At 39.2% G+C, this 19367-nt stretch overlaps 1 protein-coding gene across 5 annotated transcripts in view; it reads right to left on the bottom strand.

The window, feature by feature from the left end:
* Nucleotides 1-5893: 5893 nt before the first annotated feature.
* Nucleotides 5894-19367, bottom strand: part of ZNF235 (zinc finger protein 235) — a 62597-nt gene continuing 49123 nt past the window's right edge. For all 5 annotated transcript variants that reach the window (XM_077131519.1, XM_077131520.1, XM_077131521.1 and 2 more), the window contains one exon: nucleotides 5894-10068. In XM_077131519.1, coding sequence (XP_076987634.1) covers nucleotides 8102-10068 — 1967 coding nt within the window. In that variant the 3' untranslated portion in view covers nucleotides 5894-8101. The remainder of the gene's footprint in view (nucleotides 10069-19367) is intronic.

The raw sequence follows: 19367 nt of genomic DNA, 5'->3' as shown, positions 1-19367 counted from the left end.
TTGCATCTTCTCTCTTTTTGTCTTTCAGTCATGCTAAGGGTTTGTCAATTTTATTGATCTCAAAGAGCCAACTTCTGCTTTTATTTATTTTATTGTTTCTTATTCTCCATTTCATCAATTTCTGATCTAATTTTTGTTATTTCTTTCCTCGGGCTTGCTTTGGGAGTAGTTTGCTGTTGTTTCTACAGTTGTTTTTTTTTTTTTTTTTTCAGTTTTCAAGTTAGGTTTCCTTCTTCTTTTTTAATGTAGGTGTTTATGGTTATAAACTTCCCTCTAAGCATTGCCTTCATTGCATCCGAAAAGTTTTGATAAATTCTGTTGTCATTAAGATATTTACTAATTTCTCTTGCAATTTCTTCTTTGACCCACTGTTTGTTTTACAGCCTGCTGTTTAACCTCCATATATTTGTGTATTTTCCAATTCTCTGTTTGTTATTGGCTTCTGGCTTCATTCCATTTTGTTCATAGAAAGTGCCTTGTATCATTTCAATCTATTCAAATTTTTTATTACCTGTTTTGTTCCCCAGCATGTGGTCTATCCTGGGGAATGTTCCATAAGTACTCAAGAAGAATGTATAACCTGCTGTGGTGGGGTGCAATGTTCTGTGTATGTCTGTTAGGTCTAGTTCATTTATCATATTACTTAGGTTCTCTGTTGGCTTTTATTGATCCTCTGTTTAGATTTTCTACCTATTGGAGACAGTGGTGTGTTGAAGTTTCCCATGATTAAAGTAGAGCCATTTATTACTCCCTTCAGTTTTGCTGGTCTTTTCCTCATGTTTGGGGTGCCTTAATTAGCAGATATTTATGATTATTTTTTCTTGGTGAATTACCACTTTATTAATATATAGTGTCCTTTTATCTCCTATAACATTTTTGCATTTAAAGTTTGTCTGATATTACTATAGCTACAGCTTTTTTGTTGTTGTTAATGCTTGCATGGAATGTCACTTTCCATCCTTTCACTGCATGGAATATCATTTTCCATCCTTTCACTTTCAATCTATTTGTATTTTGGGGTCTAAAATGAGTCACTTGTAAACAGCATATGGACAAATCATATATATATATATATCCATCCTGCCAATCTGTGACTTTTGATTGGGTAGTTTAATCCATTAAGATTCAAAGTTATTACTGTAAAGGCAATTCTTAATTGAACCATCTTATTAATTGTTTTTCATTTGTTGGATGTATTTTTTCTCCTCTAAGTTACCCTTACTAATGCTCTTCAATTCTGTACTCTCCTCCAGACCTCTCTCTCCCATCTTTTCTTTTCAGCTTGCAACACTTCATTTAGGGGTGCCCACAGGGCTGGTCTCTTAGTAATGAATTCTCTTAGCTTCTGTTTATCTGTGACTATTTAAAAATCTCCCTCATTTCAGAAGTACAGCTTTGCTGGATAGAGAAGTCTTGGTTGGCAGTTTTTCTGTCAGTATCTTAAATATATCATACTACTGCCTGCTTACCTCCAAGATGTCTGAAGAGAAATCAGCACACAATGCTTTATGGCTTCCCTTGTATGTGATGAATCACTTTTCTCTCGCTGCTTCAAAATTTCTTCCTTCTCTTCAGCATTTGACAGTCTGATTACTACATATCTTAGAGTGGGTCTAATCAGATCTATTCTTTTTGGAGTACACTGGGCTTCTTGGTTTGTATATTTATGCCCTTTTTAAGGGTTTGGAAATTTTTAGACATCATTTCTTCAAATATTCTCTCTGACCCTTTTTCTGTCTCTTCTCCTTCTAGGACACCCATGATGTGTATGTTTGTGCTCTTTGTGTCGTCAATTAATTCCCTAAGACCCTGATCAAATTTTTCCATTGTTTTTTCCATTTATTCTTTTGTTTGTTCAAATTTGATCTTTCTTGTAGCTTACTAATTCTTTCTTCTGCCTCAAATCTGCTGTTGTGTGTCTCCAGCATATTTTTAATTTCATCTATAATGTCTTTACACCTTCATTTCTTTTAATTGATTCAGGAGAATTGTTTCCACATCTTTGATTATTGTTTTAGATTCTGTGTCTCCTCTGACCTTTTGATCTGTTCCTTTGTGCCATTTCTTCTTGAGTTTTAGTATGCCTTGTGACATTTTGCTGATATCTGGTCATCTGATTATCTTGATGGTTCTATTCTGAAGGTCAGTTTCTCACCTTTGTCTAGGATTTAGTTGTTGCATGGGTTTGTATCAGGGCACTACTTTGACTGTTAGTTCTTCAGTATGTTTTAGTTAAAACAGGGCCACATACTTACGCAGGAGGTTTAGACCAGCTCTGATGGGCTAAGGATAGGATCTGAAGACTCTTTGAAAAGGCCCTGTAATTTTCTCTTACATTTTCCAGACTTCCCAGCAGATGGTGTTCTATGGTGACTTAATTGCCCTCAGAAGCTGGAGCCCAACAGTGTCTGACCCGATGGAGCTGAAACTGTGAGGTGAGGTTTCAATGCTGTCTTTGACAGCCAAAATCAGGCTTAGTGTTGTACTCTGTACCCCTCTGTACATGTGTTGAAAGACTCCCCAACTGCCACATTCTGCAGTCATTCCTCGGGCAAGGATTGGGCCACCCACTGTTCTTTCCCTTATGGGTGGTGATGGGCCCCAGACATTAGTCTCTGTCCATATTTTCTCAGACTCCTCATCCTTCACTGACCACCTGGGCCATGAAATGTCCTCTGCAAAAACAGTCTCCACCCACGATTTCTCAAACCATTTATCCCTCACTGACCGGGGCCTTAAAATGTCCTTCCCTGTCCTCCATGCCTCCAGTTGGTTTGGGCAGCTTCTGCCTGGCTACTTGCTGTTTTCAGGAAAGATTCTACTAGTCACTCCCTATTCCTCCATTTTGGGCATTCCTCATTGTTGTCCTTTTATATTCTACCCTTCCCAGCAGCTTAAATCCTGCCTGTGAACTTGGGTCTCTGTGTCTGAACATAGGTGAGGATCTGCCTCACTGGTGTGAGATATCTTATAGTCTACGTTCCCAGTAGGAGGTGGGAGGTGAGAGGGATCCCAGTTCTGCTTCAGGCACTTTCTGAGCTGCATGGGAACAAGTGAGGGAGAGAGGAGGAGGCTGGCCAGTCTAGGATGGAAGTTTCCTGATATTTTTCTCTTTCTTCAATTCAGCGTTTGTGGAATCCTTCTCTATCCTTTATCTTCCTCCAGAGTTCTGAACAAGTGACAATTGTCCCTTTTATTATTGAATCTCTGAGGAGAGGTTTTCAGTTAGTTGCTTATGTCACCATGTTGATGATGTCACACCCTTCTATGTTTTTAACACATTCATTATCTCTAGCTACTTTTACCTGGAGGGCTGAATCTGGGAGGGTTGGCCCCAAAGAGGACCTACCCAAGTCAGTTTTTCCCAAAACATGCCTAGTGCCAGGAAGGGGATGTAGATCATTTCCAAAGTGTCATGGAGAGGAAACCCAGAAAGTCGCCAATCTCCTCTATGATCTCTCGTGACTCTGTTTTCCTTCCCTTCCTAGTTAATGGCACTCTTCAGCCAACTGTCCCCCACTCCTAAGGTGGTGCCTTTAATTCTCAGCTGACTCTACCCCCACTGGGTGTGTGGTTGAGACAAAGGCTACCAGTTGCTTTTTGCCATTGCAGGTTGAAACTGTTACTCAGACCCCAGACCTCGAGATTGCCTTGAGCCACCCCCTTTTCATGGGGAAGAGCTGTCCTTCAATAACTTGTTCCTGCCATCCTGAGAGGTTGCTGTGTCTCTTAGCCCCACATCCATTCCTTGCTAGGAACAGAGTCAAAACAGACTGCCATCTACTTTCTACTGTAGGCTGGTACAATCTGTAGCTGTACTCTTGGAGCTGGAATCCACCACTCCAAATTTGTTTATTAAAAGCCATAATCAGTGCCTTGCCTTGCATCCCACCTCTCTCACCAGGGAAGAGCTACCCCTCAGCAAACCTCTCCCCACCATTCTGAGAAGTCACTGCATCTCTCAGCCCTGTTTTCTCACCCACCAGAAGAAGGCTTCAGAGGCCACTAGCTGCTTTCTTTAAAGGACTGTTTTAAGACAGAGCCGTTCTTGGTACTGGAGTTGGTGCCCAGCTCTGTCTTCCTCTTGGGGAAGAGCTGTCTAGCAACCTGAGCTCTGCCACACCAAGATGCCACTGTTTCTCTATCCGCCCTGCTTCTAAAGTCATAATTGGTGTCTGGTTAAGTCTCCCTACCTGTTCCTAGGAGAAAGGGCTTCTATTTCTATTTCCAGCCAAGGAGTGGCTCCCAAGCAGCCTGTTTTGAGAAATCTGACAGCTCTTCCTGCAATTTATCAGTCTCTTTCTTCTGCTCATCCCTGGCTGGCATATGGTGTGCTTCTGGTCTCTGGAAACACCCTGACAGGTCGTGGCTAGTCACTAGCTGCCGTGCTTGAAGGACTGAATCCTATAACTCCTCACTCCACCATCTTGTGGGGAAAGACTTTGGAATTTCTTGTATGGCTATTCTTAGTGGTGACAAATTCCTTCCACTTTTATCTAGAAATGTCTTGATCTCTTCCTTATTTTTGGAAGACATTTTTTTTCCAGATATAGATTCCTGGTTGACACTTTTCCTTTCAGCACATTAAATATGTCATCCTACTGCCTTCTTGCCTCCAGAGACTCTGAGGAGAAACAGGAACTTAATCTTGAGGCTCCTTTGTACATATAAACATTCCTTCTCTTGCTGCTTTCAGAAGTTTTTATCTTTGATACTTGGCACAGCATTGATTTATTTGGGTTTATCCTGTGTGGATGAGTTTCTTGGCTGTGCATACACCCTTCATTAATTTGGGAAGTTTTCAGCCATTATTCCCTTGAATATTCTTTCTGTCCTTTACTACTTTTTCCTTCTGGGACTTCATCTATGTATGCTTGATGACATCCTGCAGGATTCTCTGGCTCGGTTCACTTTCCTTTCTGCTTCTCAAATGGAATAATTTCAAACATCTCATCTTCTGGTTCTCTGCTCCTTCCTCCCATCATCTACAATCTGTTGACTCCCTTCAGGGTGTTTTTGCTACTGTTGGATTCACTTCTGTTTGGTTCTTTCCCATGATTTTTTCAGTGTTCTGTGTTCATCTAGTGTTTTCCTGGTATCCTTTAGTTTTGTTGGTTCATCTTTTCCTTTAGCTCTTTGAGCATATTTAGTACCAAATTCTTAGAAGTTTTTGGTATGCTCAAGGTCTGATCTTCCTCATTGGTGGTTTCTAAGGCTTTATCCTGCTCCTTTGCATGAGTCATTACTTCTTATTTGTATCCTTGGTAACCTCATTATAGCTGGTATATATTCCTATTTTCATGTATTACCTTTACAATTTAGACCTAAGGCATCCTTTCCTTAAGCTTGTATCCAATTAGTACTATGATACTTCTTTGAATGCTAGGAGCAACTAAAAAATTAAAAACCTTTCCCAGTCTGTGAAGACTGACCTATGCAAGTGCTCTCCTTTAAAGTTTAGCCATCCCGAGTTTAGAAAATAGTCCAAGGTGAATGCATATGGTCCTCCCTGGCATTTCCTGGACTGTGTCTTTTCCTGGGCATGCATGCACAGCCCTAAGAATTTCCATTTGCATCGATCCAAATATACCCTTTTCCCTAGTGAACTGTTTCTTCATGACCTTGGCCGTATATTGTATGCCCAACAGATAGCAATCCTTCGCCCCAGGCAGCAATTATTTGTTCTCTTACAACATTTTATAGAAGAGCTCTCTGAGCCACCTCTATGTGTGAGGCAAGTTCTGGGACAGCAAGCCTACCATAGGTGTTCTGGTTCAGTCCTTCATTGTGCCACCACACTGGCACAGACTGACATATACACCAGTATGTGCACAAGGATTACTCTGCTCCCACCAGAACTTTAGCCTTAAATTTTCAGTGGAAACATGTGCCAAGTCATTACGACAATGGGATGGGAGGTGGGGCTGCAGTAAATACACCATGAGATTTTCTTTGCGGGTTTAAGCTGCCTTTCCTTGATTCAGTACTCACCCTGTTACTTAACTTTCGTTTTCTGGAGCTCTGAAAAAGATGGTTCTAACAGTTCTTGTTTCTTGCTTAAAGCTTCTGTGGCCACCCCTGGAGAAGCTCACTATGCCATCTTCGTGACACCACTCTCAAAACTTTCTATACTTTTTTTTAAAAAACATTTACATAAAACTTACTGTTTTAAAGGTAACGAAATTTTTTTTTGCTCAGAAATACATAGTACATTGTGTACTAAATAGGCTCATACAAAAGCCTAAGTTTCTCCCTGTTTTTCTAAATATATAAACCGGGTACCTACCAATGTTAAGAATTGTAAACACCTTCTCTCATTTAATTCTGCATGGTACTTCACTTAGTGGGTAGGCCATGTTGTCAATCTAAGTGATGAATGCATTTTGCTATTACAAATAATGCAAACAAAAACCAAAAACAAACCCAAATCCTTTTTTTTTGTATACAACCATTAAACAGATTTATATGCCATATGAAGCTAAGATTTAACTATAAAGGGTTTACATTTATTGAGTCATTTTTTTATTTCATGATTTTACTACTCAAGTAAAAATGATAATGGTCACTGTAAATAATTCAAGAAATTAAAGAAAAATTCAGCCAAAACCTTCCCTGCCAGAAAGTCTCAGTTTATAATGACTATCCTTTCACACATTACCTGTATGAATACCATCACATCTTTAAGTTCATACCAGGAAGTTTTCTCAGGAATATGAGAGTTCTTTTCCTCTCCTTCTAGGTCTATATTTTCATTTTAAAGACTGTACATAATTGGAACATATTGGAAAATTTATTCAACCTTTACTGGTGGATATTTCCCTCTTTTTCAAATTCAGGATAAATATCCTCGTGTACGCTTTCTCACTTTTGCTATACTCTCCTAAGCAAAACTTACCATGCTAGGGTTACAAGGTCAAACATGACCAACTCATCTCCCAAAGCTTGTGATCACACCTATCGACAAAAGTGTCAACCATACAATATTGTGTAAATGGTACTGTAACTTAAATCATTACAGAGAATGACATTTTAGTCAAATGGCAATGGGTTGAGGAACGTGACAAAAACAATGTCCTTAAAATCTGCCAAAGCCTCTGCCTTAGGAGGTTGGTGGAAGAACTACAGCACGGAAAAGGCAATTTGACCTAAGTCTGAATGAAAATAATGAAAAGAAACCAATTATCAACTCAAGTTTACTAATAAACTTTTGTCATTACTTTTAATACTTTCAAAGAGTTATAGTAAAACTCTACCTTAACCAATTAGTCAAAAAAATCAGTTATGTAAATTGCAGTGTCACATTTTTATAAGATTACTAAAAAAGGTTTTTTGTCTACAAAGTATAAACTAATGAACTAAAAATTACACTGTACATAATTGATGACACACTGTACAAAGAATTGAGGCTGGATAGAAGGGGAGCCATTCAAGTCTTTTGCCCAAATGCGTGCTATTATGGATGGCAGTAATAATGATTTTCTGTATTTTAATTAATGTTTATTTCCTGGAATTAATGTGAGTATATTTGCAGGATTCCTTTTGCATCTAATTTAATATGAATTTAGAGCAGGGAACTGACTTACATTTAAAAATATTTGTCTTAAGTGTAGGGCACTTCTTAGAAGTCAGATATTATTCTACATAGGGGAGAGTAAATGGTAAAAACAAAACAAAAAAACCTCTTTCCTACATAAGGGTTATATCCTTGAGGGCATCAACTGTGTCTGTCATTACATTTTTGTTAGTCTTTCCATACTCCTCATTTTTTAAAGCCTCTCTTTAGTGGAAGTAGTAGAAGCCTCTCATTCAGTGTGATGAATGTTAAGGTTTGTCTGCCGTGTTGTAATCGAGGATTGGGACCCACTTTGAACTCTGGTATAAACACCAACCTTATTTATAAAACAAACAGATTTTTTGTGGAATCTAATGTTAGTAAAAAAAAAAAAAATTGCTACCAAGTCCTTAAAACACCACATTTTATAGAGCTTCCCTCCTGTGAAGATTCTTTGATGATGCTTCTGAGTTCTAAAGGAATCATTTTCCAGTGACCAACAAGGACTCTTCAAGATGAAGATGTGAACTCTAAAGAATATACCACACCTCACATTTTTAAATTCCCTCCAGTGTGGACTCTCTGATGGTATACAAGATGTGATCTCTGACTGAAGCCCTTACAACAGATATCACATATATATGGCTTCTCTCCAGTGTGGACCCTCTGATGTGTGTGAAAATGTGAGGCCTGACTAAAGCCTTTACCACACTGCTGACATGTATAGGGTTTCTCTCCTGTGTGGATCCTCTGATGAGCGCTGAGACCAGCACTCCAACTGAATTCCTTCCCACATTCCTCACATTTAAATGGTTTCTCTCCAGTGTGAATTATCTGATGAACTTGAAGATTTGATCTCTGGCTGAAGGCCTTACCACATGTATCACATTTATATGGTTTCTCTCCTGTGTGAACTCTCTGATGGGCTTGAAGATGTGAGGCTTGACTGAACCGCTTCTGACAGGCATTACATTTGAATGGTTTTTCCCCAGTATGGACACTCTGATGGGCTTGAAGATTTGAGGCTTGACTGAAACCTTTACCACATGACTCACATTTATAGGGTTTCTCTCCTGTGTGGACTCTTTGATGATTGTGAAGATTCAAGCTCCAGTTAAAGCGCTTCCCACACACTTCACACTTGTATGGTTTTTCTCCAGTATGGACTCTCTGATGGGCTTGAAAATATGAACTCTGACTGAAGCCCTTACCACATACATTGCAGCGAAATGGTTTCTCTCCTGTGTGGACCCTTTGATGACTCTGAAAACTGGAGGCCGAACTAAAACCCTTACCACATTCTTCACATTTATAGGGTTTCTCTCCTGTATGGACCCTTTGATGACTATGAAGATTAAAACTCAAACTAAAGCACTTACCACAGTCATCACATTTGTATGGTTTTTCTTCAGTGTGGACTCTTTGATGGGTATGAAGATTTGAACTACAACTAAAACGTTTACCACAATCCCCACATTTATATGGTTTTTCTCCAGTGTGGATTCTTTGATGGGCCTGAAGGTGTGATCTTTGAGTGAAGCCCTTCCCACACACCTCACATTTATAAGGTTTCTCTCCAGTGTGGACTCTGCAATGAATGTTGAGATCTGTGCTACGACTGAAGCCCTTCCCACAACTTTCACATCTATAGGGCTTCTCTCCTGTGTGAATAGGCAGATGAGCATAAAGATGTGAGCTCTGATTAAAGCTCTTACCACATTCATGGCATGTATAGGGTTTCTCCCCTGTGTGGACTCTCTGATGAGTTTGCAGATTTGAGCTCTGACTAAAACCCTTACCACACTCATGACACCAATACCGTTTTTTCCCTGTGTGAACACTGTGTTGACTGGTGATAACTGAACTACAATTGATGTTTCTCCCATGTACACCATATGTAGGGGACTTCTTTCCCAAGTGTACCTGCTGATGAAGTTGCAGACTAGATCTATCATTGAAGGTTTTTTCGCATTCACTACACTGGTAGGGTTTTTGTCCTGTGTGAATTATACTATGATGGCTAAAAGGTGGTATCTTTAAGATGTCTTTACCACAATCACTGATGCTGTAAGTTCCATCTCTCCCATGCACTATGTTATCATGGTGATGTGAAATACAACTGAAAATACCAATACATGGAGCAAATATAAATAACTTGTTTTTCATCAGCTTACAGTTTCTTTGATGATTCTGTTTTTCATTCAGATAAATTTTACTCCAAGAATTCTGAGCTCTCCCAGTTGGATATCCTTGATTTTCAATAATATTGGAGCTGGGCCTTATAAGATTCATCATATATTCAGAAGCCTGAATAGATACTCCTTCCCCCACTTGGCAGGAAGAATCACATTGTCTGGAGAACTGAGAACTCTTTTCTGGAATATTTATCATGTTGTTTTGACTTCGGGCTAGGTTGTTCACATGTCCCCTGATTTGCCAGCATGATAGTTCTCCCAGTGAAAGGCACTTTAGTCCTGCTTCCTTCAGAGTTTCCATTTCATTTAGATTCCAGCCTCCTGAAAGGATAAAGAGAATGAAAAATGAAAAATATGTAAATTCTTTATTCAGATATTACAAAACCTGTACATAGGCCTAGTGGTATGCTTTATTTCATGAATGGAATCTCCAGTTTATCTTTACCAGGATGTTGGATGTTTTCAGTTTTAAATGCCTGAAGAAATAAATAATTGGTTGCTGGGCCCCTAGCCATTAAGCTTGAATGAGATCTATTTAGAAGTACAGGTCTAAGATTGGGCTAGGAATTAGAAAATAGAAAGCTGCAGAACAAATATAAAGACACCCCAAAAAGTGCTTAGAAAGGAAAAATTAACCTTCTTGTCTGTAAGAATAATAAAATTGAAAGTCTCTTTTTCTTTGTCCTTGGTTGATCCTAAGTAGCAGCAACATACATCAGGGTAAATATGTTTTAATTACACAGCCTCATTATACTACCTGCACATCTGGGATTAGTACTCAAAATGACTGATAGAACTGTAAGGAGAAATAGTCAAATCTACATTTATAGTTGGAGATTTCACTACCTTCTCAATGGTACAGCAAGTAGAAAATAAGATACAGGAGGCTTTGAACAACACTATCAATCAAATCGACAATTTGGCCTTTGTAGAACACTATTCGACAACAACAGAAAACATTCTTTTCAAGTACATATGGAACATTCACCAAGACAGACCACACTCTGGGCCATAAGACAAGTCTCAATAAATGTAAAAGATTCAGCTCATGCAAAGTATGCTCTCTGAACTGAATGAAATCAGTTATCAACCACACAAAGATCTCTGGAAAATCTCCATATATTCAGAAAATAAATATGTAGTTCTAAATAAACCATGGATCAAAGAACAAGTCAAAAGAATTATTAGGAAGCATTTTTGAAGTGAATGAAAATGAAAATATAACTCATCAAAGGCAGTATTTACAAGGAAATTTAGAGGTAAATACAGAAGGAAGGTCTCAAAGTAACTAAAAAACAAGAATCAAAGAAATGAAACAAATACCAGAGCAGAAATCAATGAATTGTAAAAGCTAGTTCTTTGAAAATAACAACAAAATTAATAAACCTCTAGGAAGTATAAGAAAAAGAAGACATATTACCAATATTGGAAATCAGAGGTGACAGCACTAGATTCTGCATATATTAAAAAGGTAAGTGAATATTACAAACTTTATGCTAATAAATTCAACTCAGATGAAATGAACAGATTCCTTCAAAAACACAAACTATCAAAGTTTAGAAAAGATACAGATGATGTGAGTAGCCCTTTATTAAAGAAATAAAATTTATAGTTAAGAATTTTCCACAAAGAAAAGATAACTTCACCCATGAATTTCATCAAACATTGAAGGAAGAAATAATACTAATGGCAGACAAACACTTCCAGAAAAGTGGTGAGTGACTACTTCCCAACCTGTTTTATAAGGCCAGCCACTACAAGAAAAGGCAACTACAGAACAATATCCTGCATTAACACATACAAAAATTTCAGCATATAAAATCCCATAATGTACATAAAAACTAATAAATCATAACCATGAGGTGTTTACTTCAGGAATGCAAGGTTGATTTAACATTCTAAAATCAGATTAAATGCTTTCCTCAAAAAGATTAGGAACAAGGTAAGGATGCTCACTCTCTTTAATTTTGTATTGAAAGTTCTAGCCCATGCAATAATGCAAGAAAAAACTGGAAAGGAAGAAATAAAAATCTTTATTCACAGATGACATGATCCTCTATGTGGAAAATTCTAAGAAATGTACAAAAAAGTTATTAGAACCAATCAGTGAGTATAGGAAGGCTGCTGGATACCAGGTCAATACAGAAAAGTTAATTTTATTTTTATATACTAGTAGAAATAATCAGATGAATTCAAGAAACAATACCATTTATAATAGCACCAAGAAACTTTGAGGCCATAAAACCAGAGAAACCATAAATTCCTTGATAAGGCAAAAACCTCCTCCCTGTAGGTCCATCTCAAAGTGCATGTGTACATTCCTAAGTACAATAACTATCTGCATTATGCTACTCCTGGTACACATCAATAACTTCAAAAAGACATGCTTATGATCTTGCAAATCCTGACTTGGCTCTATGCCTTCCTTTGTTCTTACCCCATATAACCTTTGGTAATCCACTGGGCAGCAAGGAACACTACTCTGAATGCCCTGTGGTTGCTCAGAACCAGCTCTGGGTTTCTATGTTTGATAATAAACTGTTACTAGTTTACTATATGCAGTGGTCTACTCTGTTTTTCTGTTGTAAATGCCCACGGAACTTTGGTGGAACCTGTTCTATAGGTTCATGGCCAGAAGATGAGTGAAAATGAAACAAGCAGAGGAAACAGGAATCTGTGGGGGAAACCCCAGTGTGGCCAACTTTCAGTACATGGGGTGGGGGGCCCATTTTTAGAACATTTTAGCCCAGTATGTGAGCACAGGGATGTCCTGAAAATGCTTGCTAGGTGGTATTTGTCCTAAAGGGGAACTGGGGCAAGGAAGGGGAATGGAAATTGCAAGGAAAAAAACTACTGCAGCCACTACATGGTTGTTATGGACAGTTAGATATGCTACTAAAGTCCAATCAAAAGCAGAAGCTTAAGTGAAGAGATTAGAAGAGGTTTTAGCTCTGGAACATGATAACCTAATATCCTTTTCTAACAACGCTCACGTATTAGCAAAAAAGGCACAAACCCAAGAGGGACAATTAGAAGTAATGACAGGTAAATTTGCGAAAACGTAGGGAAGAAGGTTGCTGGGTGGCAGGTGCAAGGGGTTATCCAGAGGGAAGGCTGGGATCCAAAGGTATGGGATCCCTGGGAGAGTGAATAGGAAATTGAAATTGAAGAAGAGCCTAAACAAGCAAGACAATTAATAACTAAAAAAATGAAAGCAACCAGTGATTCCAATAACCCTCAGGAGGTGATTCCTGCTCAGAATTAAACAGTAATGAGGAAGCCTACCCCCACAAAAGTATAAACAAAAGGGCCAAAAGCTTACCTGCTTGGTTACTAAGATTATGGGATGAAGGAGGACATGGTATTAGGCTTCCAGGAGTGGAAATGGCAAAAATGACTAGCATAACCGCACACTCCTCTCTTTGTTAACATTTTTACCGGCGATGACAAAGACCAGACAGCATTCAAAATTTATTAGTGTGGTACCTTCTCACTGCAAAATTGGCCTGGTCTAATGAGGAGGATATACCATCCACAAAGGTAGATGGCCATGTATGTAAGAATTACAAAATATGGTCAGAGAATTGCAAATGAAGCATGCAGCTTATGCTGAACACTTTCATGGACCTGACGATGAACTGTTCACAGCTGGTATAAAGAATAAAAACCGTGCCTCCAGTCTGATATGGGACATTAATAGCTATTCTAAGCCCCCTAGTTGTTCAGGCCATTCACTGGGTTTACTCAGGTAACAGCACATTTGGGTAAGACTTCAAAAAGATTAAGGCCGAAGGTAACCAGAGACTTTGCAAAGGAAGGGGCAGAGGGGGCCTGCACATGTGATCCATAAGCAATTATGGGCTTACTTAATTGCCACAGACACCCCAATAGGAAAAATAAACAACTTACTGCATATTAGTAGGACTCTGGCAAAAACAGCCTAAGTAAAAAAAGTATCAGCCTCTGATACTTCTAAATCCTTGCCATGGTTGTCATTCCCACAGATTTCTCTGAGGAAAGTAAGTCGGGGACAAGGGGGTGGATGGATACTCCCTACCCCTGAAAACTAGGGATGGGCCCACAGTTACCTGCAAATACAGGTAACAGCAGGTGATTGGAGACCTCTAGCTCTAGAGCTAGATTATCCACTGCAGTTGCAGCCCTTAATGAAACTGGAGCAGAGTGCACACTCATCTGCGGGAATCTTTGGAAATTTAATGGGCCCATAAAGATTTCCCTACACCAACCATGCCAGCAATAGAGAAAGTAGCATCGATAACAGAGGGTGTAGGAGCTACAGTAGAGGATGCCTGATATACAGACCATTCCTACAGAAGATAGCCTCTTTGTTGGTGAGTGATAGCAATTCAAACAACTATGGACACCATATGGATGGATGAAGGAAAACACCAGAGCAGTCAACGGGCTGAGCTACAAGCTATCTGGATGGTTATAGTCCATCTCCATATGCTGACAGCTGACCTATGTCTAACTCTCTGGATGGGACTGTGGAAAAAGGAGAAACAGACGGAGCTGGTAAGGACATATGGAGTAAAGTCCTGTGATTAAGTTATCTGGGTTCAAGCATAAAATCCCAATGCCAAAGTAACAATCTGGCATGTTCCAGCCCAGACTTCACACATGCCTCCAGGAAATTTGGAAGCCTACACCTTAGCTAAAATTATATGAATTGATGAAAACCATGACCAAGCAGATTGGCTTATCTGCCAATAAGCCAAAGGAGGGTCCTAAGACTATATGGGAATTTTGTAAAATCTCCCTCTGAAATATGGTGATGTGCTTAAGCCTGTGAGTCCTGCCCAAACATGCATGAGATGGAGGCACCCCCTACCCCATAATATTGATATTGTGGTGAACAGGCAATGCTGGCAAATTGACTACATAGGACTCTTTCCTCTGTCAGATGGACAGAAGTACGCACTAACCTGTCAGGAGATGGGCCTGTAACTTCCATCTTATCGAATAGTCATGACCTTCCCATGTTAGTTTTTACTAAACATCCTGTATTTTGTCCTTAAGATAATGTTTCTCATTTTTGCAGCAGAATGAAATGAATTCTTGAAATGGGTAACTAAAATAGCTATAACTCCAAACCAGACTGACTATTGGGTGTGTGGGCAGTTGCCAACTTCTACTGAAGATGGAATGCCCTGGTGAGCACTGCCTTTCAACCTAACAGAGTGGGGCTTGGGGATCTACTTTACTAACTTTCCTCTTGACATTAGCTGACCATTATTAGTATATGTATTTTATTCGGGGAAGGGGAGTATGTAGAACGTGAGTGGGTTCTTTAAGGTAGAATGTGAGCCCACAAACCAAAGAAGCCATAAATTCCTAGATAAAGCAAAAACCTACTCCCTCTAGGTGCAACTTAAAGGTCATGTGCACATTCCTAAGCTTGTATAGCTACCTGCACTAAACTACTCCTGCTACACATCAGTAACCCCAGAGAGGCATGTTTATGATCTTGCAAATTCTAACTGGCTCTGCCTTGTCTTTGCGCCATATAATGCCAAGTAATTCCCTGTAGCCACCCAGCACCAGCTCCCAGTTTTTAAGTTCCCTAATAAATGGTTACTATTTTGCCATATGGAGTGGTCTTCTTTGTTTTGCAGTCTTCAATATCCATCGAAATTTGGCGGCTCCTATTCTGTAGGTTCACAGCCAAACAGACAAATTTGACAAAAGATGAACAAGACCTGTACCCTGAAAACTAGAAGATAGAATTGAGAGAGAAATTAGAAGTCTTGCCACCGAGACCCTAACAAACTGCTGTAAAAAAACCCTAAAAAAAAAAAAAGACCCTTAAATACTGGCCCTGTTCAGTTGACATTTAATTAAGGAAAGACTCTAAAGAAGGCCTCTGGGAGGACCCAGCTACACTCATACATCAGTCACAGAAACAGGCTGGGTAATAACACCCCATAATATTCAAGGGCCATCAAATTCTGTCAATTTCCTGGGCATCATCTAAAGTATACAGGTACCTTTTCTGAAACTCCTGTACTTCCCCTACCAGGTCAGAAATGAGATGGAAGGAAAAACCTTTAAGATGTAGCATGGGGGAGAGTGAAGGATCATTTTGTGTAGACTTAGGCCTCTGTAAAAGTTTACTAGTAAGTATAAGTTAGAGTTAGAGCATTTTATTCCACAATTTGTTAATCTTTAAAAAATACAATTACTGCTAAAAATAGTGTTGTTACACTTAAAAAGCTGGTACCACATTATGAAGATGAGCTCTTGTGCCATAAATGCAGCTGAACTAGATATAAATTTTAGTTCACAAATTAATGCTGTCAAAGGAATGAGTAAAGTAGAAAATAAACCTATAATGACATAATTTCATTCTAAATTATATAGTGTGATCAAATATGATCATTCAGAACTTTACATTTTTCTTTGCACCAAGACTATGTACTCTGGGTGCTCTTTTAAAATTCCACAGCTGACACTTTCCATCAGCCTCCAATGGGCTATGATTTCTTTTCAGTAATCTCTTAAATTTTTTTAAAATTATGTACTTACAGCAGAGAAACTAGATGGCTTCTGTACATAAGACTTTTCACTTGAAATGCTGTGTCACAAGTATTTGCGGGGATTTCTCTTCTAAGAATTTATTCTAAGAATAAATGATATTCTTAGATGTAATAATGCATGATCTTATTTTATAAATTCTTGAACTATATATTTGACATGTAAACTATATACAGTATTGATGTCAATCATCTCTTAAAAAGTTAGGGCTATAACTATCGTTGTATAATTTTCTTTGGTCAGAAAAATTTTGACTAAGTAGTGCCACTTGGGGTCAGAATTTTCTTCAGCGCAATGTAGCAAACAGCCATCTTTAGTTTATGCAACTAGCAACATTCTGAGGTCTTCTATTTGAATAAACAAACAGAAAACTTTACAGTTGTTACACCTTAAAAAATTCATTGGGGAGTCTTCTGGAACCCAGTCAAGCAAAATTAGAGAAAAGGCCCTAAGGAAATTTATTTCTCTTAAGAGAAAATGCCAACATTTTCAAGCTAAATAGTTCATCTACTACATACAATAATGTTTATTATCTCAGCCCTCCAAAATTAGAAGTGTTGGGGCTGTCATTTCTGCTTTCAGTGTGATCGCTGGATAAAACTGGGAAGCTAAATTTTTCAGTCCCATGTGCCTCCCAAATAAAAAACACAAAGAAACTATTTATTGGAAATTAAAGCTTGCAAACATGAGGTAGAAACTGATCTGCATGTTTTGTAAACAGCTGACATTTTCCAACTAAGCACATGCCATTCAGTTTTCTGTTGATCACACCATTGTATAAAACAGCAACACCAAAGCAGGGCAAATTATTGTCGTGCACACTCTGAATTACTTTGCATGGTCATATTTCAGATAATCGGTGTAAGAATCTTGTCTCTATTTTTACATTTGGAAATATCAAAAAAGAATGAAAATTAAAAAAAAAAATTCCTGGGCATCATCTGGCCCTCTAAGGGTAGATATAGCCCAGCATCAAACATCAACTCTTAGAACTAAGCCCACTCCAGACACAAAAAAGATACACACACACCAATGATTAGGATTATCCATGTTTTCTGGAGACAATACATCTGTATCTCTCAGCAATGTGCCTTAAAATTGGCACGACAGGCATTCCCCATTTGTCCTGCTAGGGAAAAGATTTTATATTAAAGGTCTTGACCACCTCCGAATATGCTTCTTGGAATCTCTGGAAAACAAAGGCTCCCTATGAGTTTTTAGACTAAGAAAATCCCTCTGTCACCCAATATACCCCATTGGATAGGTTGCTCCTGCTGCTTATTGTTTTTATCTCGAAAAAGAGGCATTTTCAGGGCTATAACCAGTCAGCCTGTGTACACAGATTTGTCTAATGCCAAGAGTGAGAGAGAATTTCTAGCAGAAACTCTGAACAACCACTGGTAAAATGAAAATGGTACCTATAGGAGAGTGCTAAACCTGGCAAACAGGGCCTTTCCAAATCACAGGAGTATATGGGTTCCCCAGATTCAGCCCCTTACCCATGAATCCTGAGACACTGGCAATGGTGCCCCAATTCATTCTCCTCTAGCCAAGTGGGCATTCCCTTGTGACCAACTGTCTGACATGGTAAAGGACTTGGTTGGTATATCTCTGATGGCAGCACTATCAATGTACACAACACAGCTCACCAAAAGACTATGGGACACCATACAGTCTTAAAAACCTCCCTTACCATAGTCGGGGTCTGTATAGCTTACAGAGTGGGAAATGTTCCAGTTAGCTCTCCAGGATATTCTGAAGTGCCAACTGCCCAATCTATGAATCATCACTGATTTTTGGGCAATGGCCAACAGGCTGGCCAACTGGTCACATCAATAGAAATGGAAAATTTTTCTCATAGAAGAAAAGCCTTTATGGGACCCCCATATTTAAAAATAGTTCGCAGCTTCACCCATCCCTATTATGTCACATGTTTCCAAACACTCAACTTACCACACCAGAATCACACTTCAGTGACACTGCCAACAAACTGTCTAAAGTGTGTTTCTACACACCATATCCAGCAGGTCCCTTGGGGACTACCTATTCAGGCCCTACAAGCTCCTTACCAAATGGTGGTCTGGGCCCATAATAACTCAGGGCTTAGAGGTTCCTCTGCCCTGGTGGAGTGGACACAAAGAAAGGGATTGTCTCTAAGCCTATCACTGGCTAGTTAGTTACTGAAGGCTGTGACTTGTGCATCAAAACCAAATATCAGCATTACATGGATAGGATCACAGTCCACAGGGGCAGAGGCAGGAATAAATTCTTCCCCCACTGCCATGTTAATTATACAGGACCACTGAGCATCACTGTGAGAGCTACCAGGTGTGCTTTGACTATAACTGATTCGTACAGGCCTCATGCTGCCCTTTCCCATATAACACACAATTCACAGCCTCACCAATTCTATTCTTGTTCCTTTTGGGCCCACCTCACACATAACTGATTCAGATCAAGGAATCCTACTTCATTTCCCATCTGATGCAACAAAGGGATCACTTGAAATTTTCACTTGCCTTACCACCCCCAGGTGGCAGAGGCACAATGGCCTCCTCATAGAGCTATCACTCAAATTAATTAATGGCAAATGGATGCCAAAGTAGGTTAAACTTTTACCTTTGGCTTTAATATATTCCAGGCCAATGGGGTCCCCTAAATGTCCCCGCCAAAAAAAAAAAGCTTCCCAAATACATCTAAGAGTTCTCAAGGGACTATTTCCCCTTCCAACAAGTTACCTTTCAATTAAAATACAAAGAGTGTCAACCCAGTAAGGAAGAAAACAATGAAATGGGATCCCTTGGTAATTAATAGTCCAACAGGGCCATCGGAGAAGCTCACATTTAGACATATCCACCCCAAGAGAAAATCCCCAGTTCTGGAACCTTACCTGAATATACAGGATACAGAGGACAGATATTAAACCCTAATTACCCTGATTCTTCACAGGAAGGAGAAATTAAAGCCATAGGTCTAAGCAGTGGAACTGCGTGAGTCAGAGTATGAGGTAAGGGGAAACTGAGTTTGCCATACATGCCACAGGAAACTAGAGGTATTCAAAACCC

The sequence above is a fragment of the Tamandua tetradactyla genome, chromosome 16, assembly GCF_023851605.1.
Source record: "Tamandua tetradactyla isolate mTamTet1 chromosome 16, mTamTet1.pri, whole genome shotgun sequence".
NCBI classification, from domain to species: Eukaryota; Metazoa; Chordata; class Mammalia; order Pilosa; family Myrmecophagidae; genus Tamandua; species Tamandua tetradactyla.
This window is presented reverse-complemented; position numbering and strand designations above follow the sequence as displayed.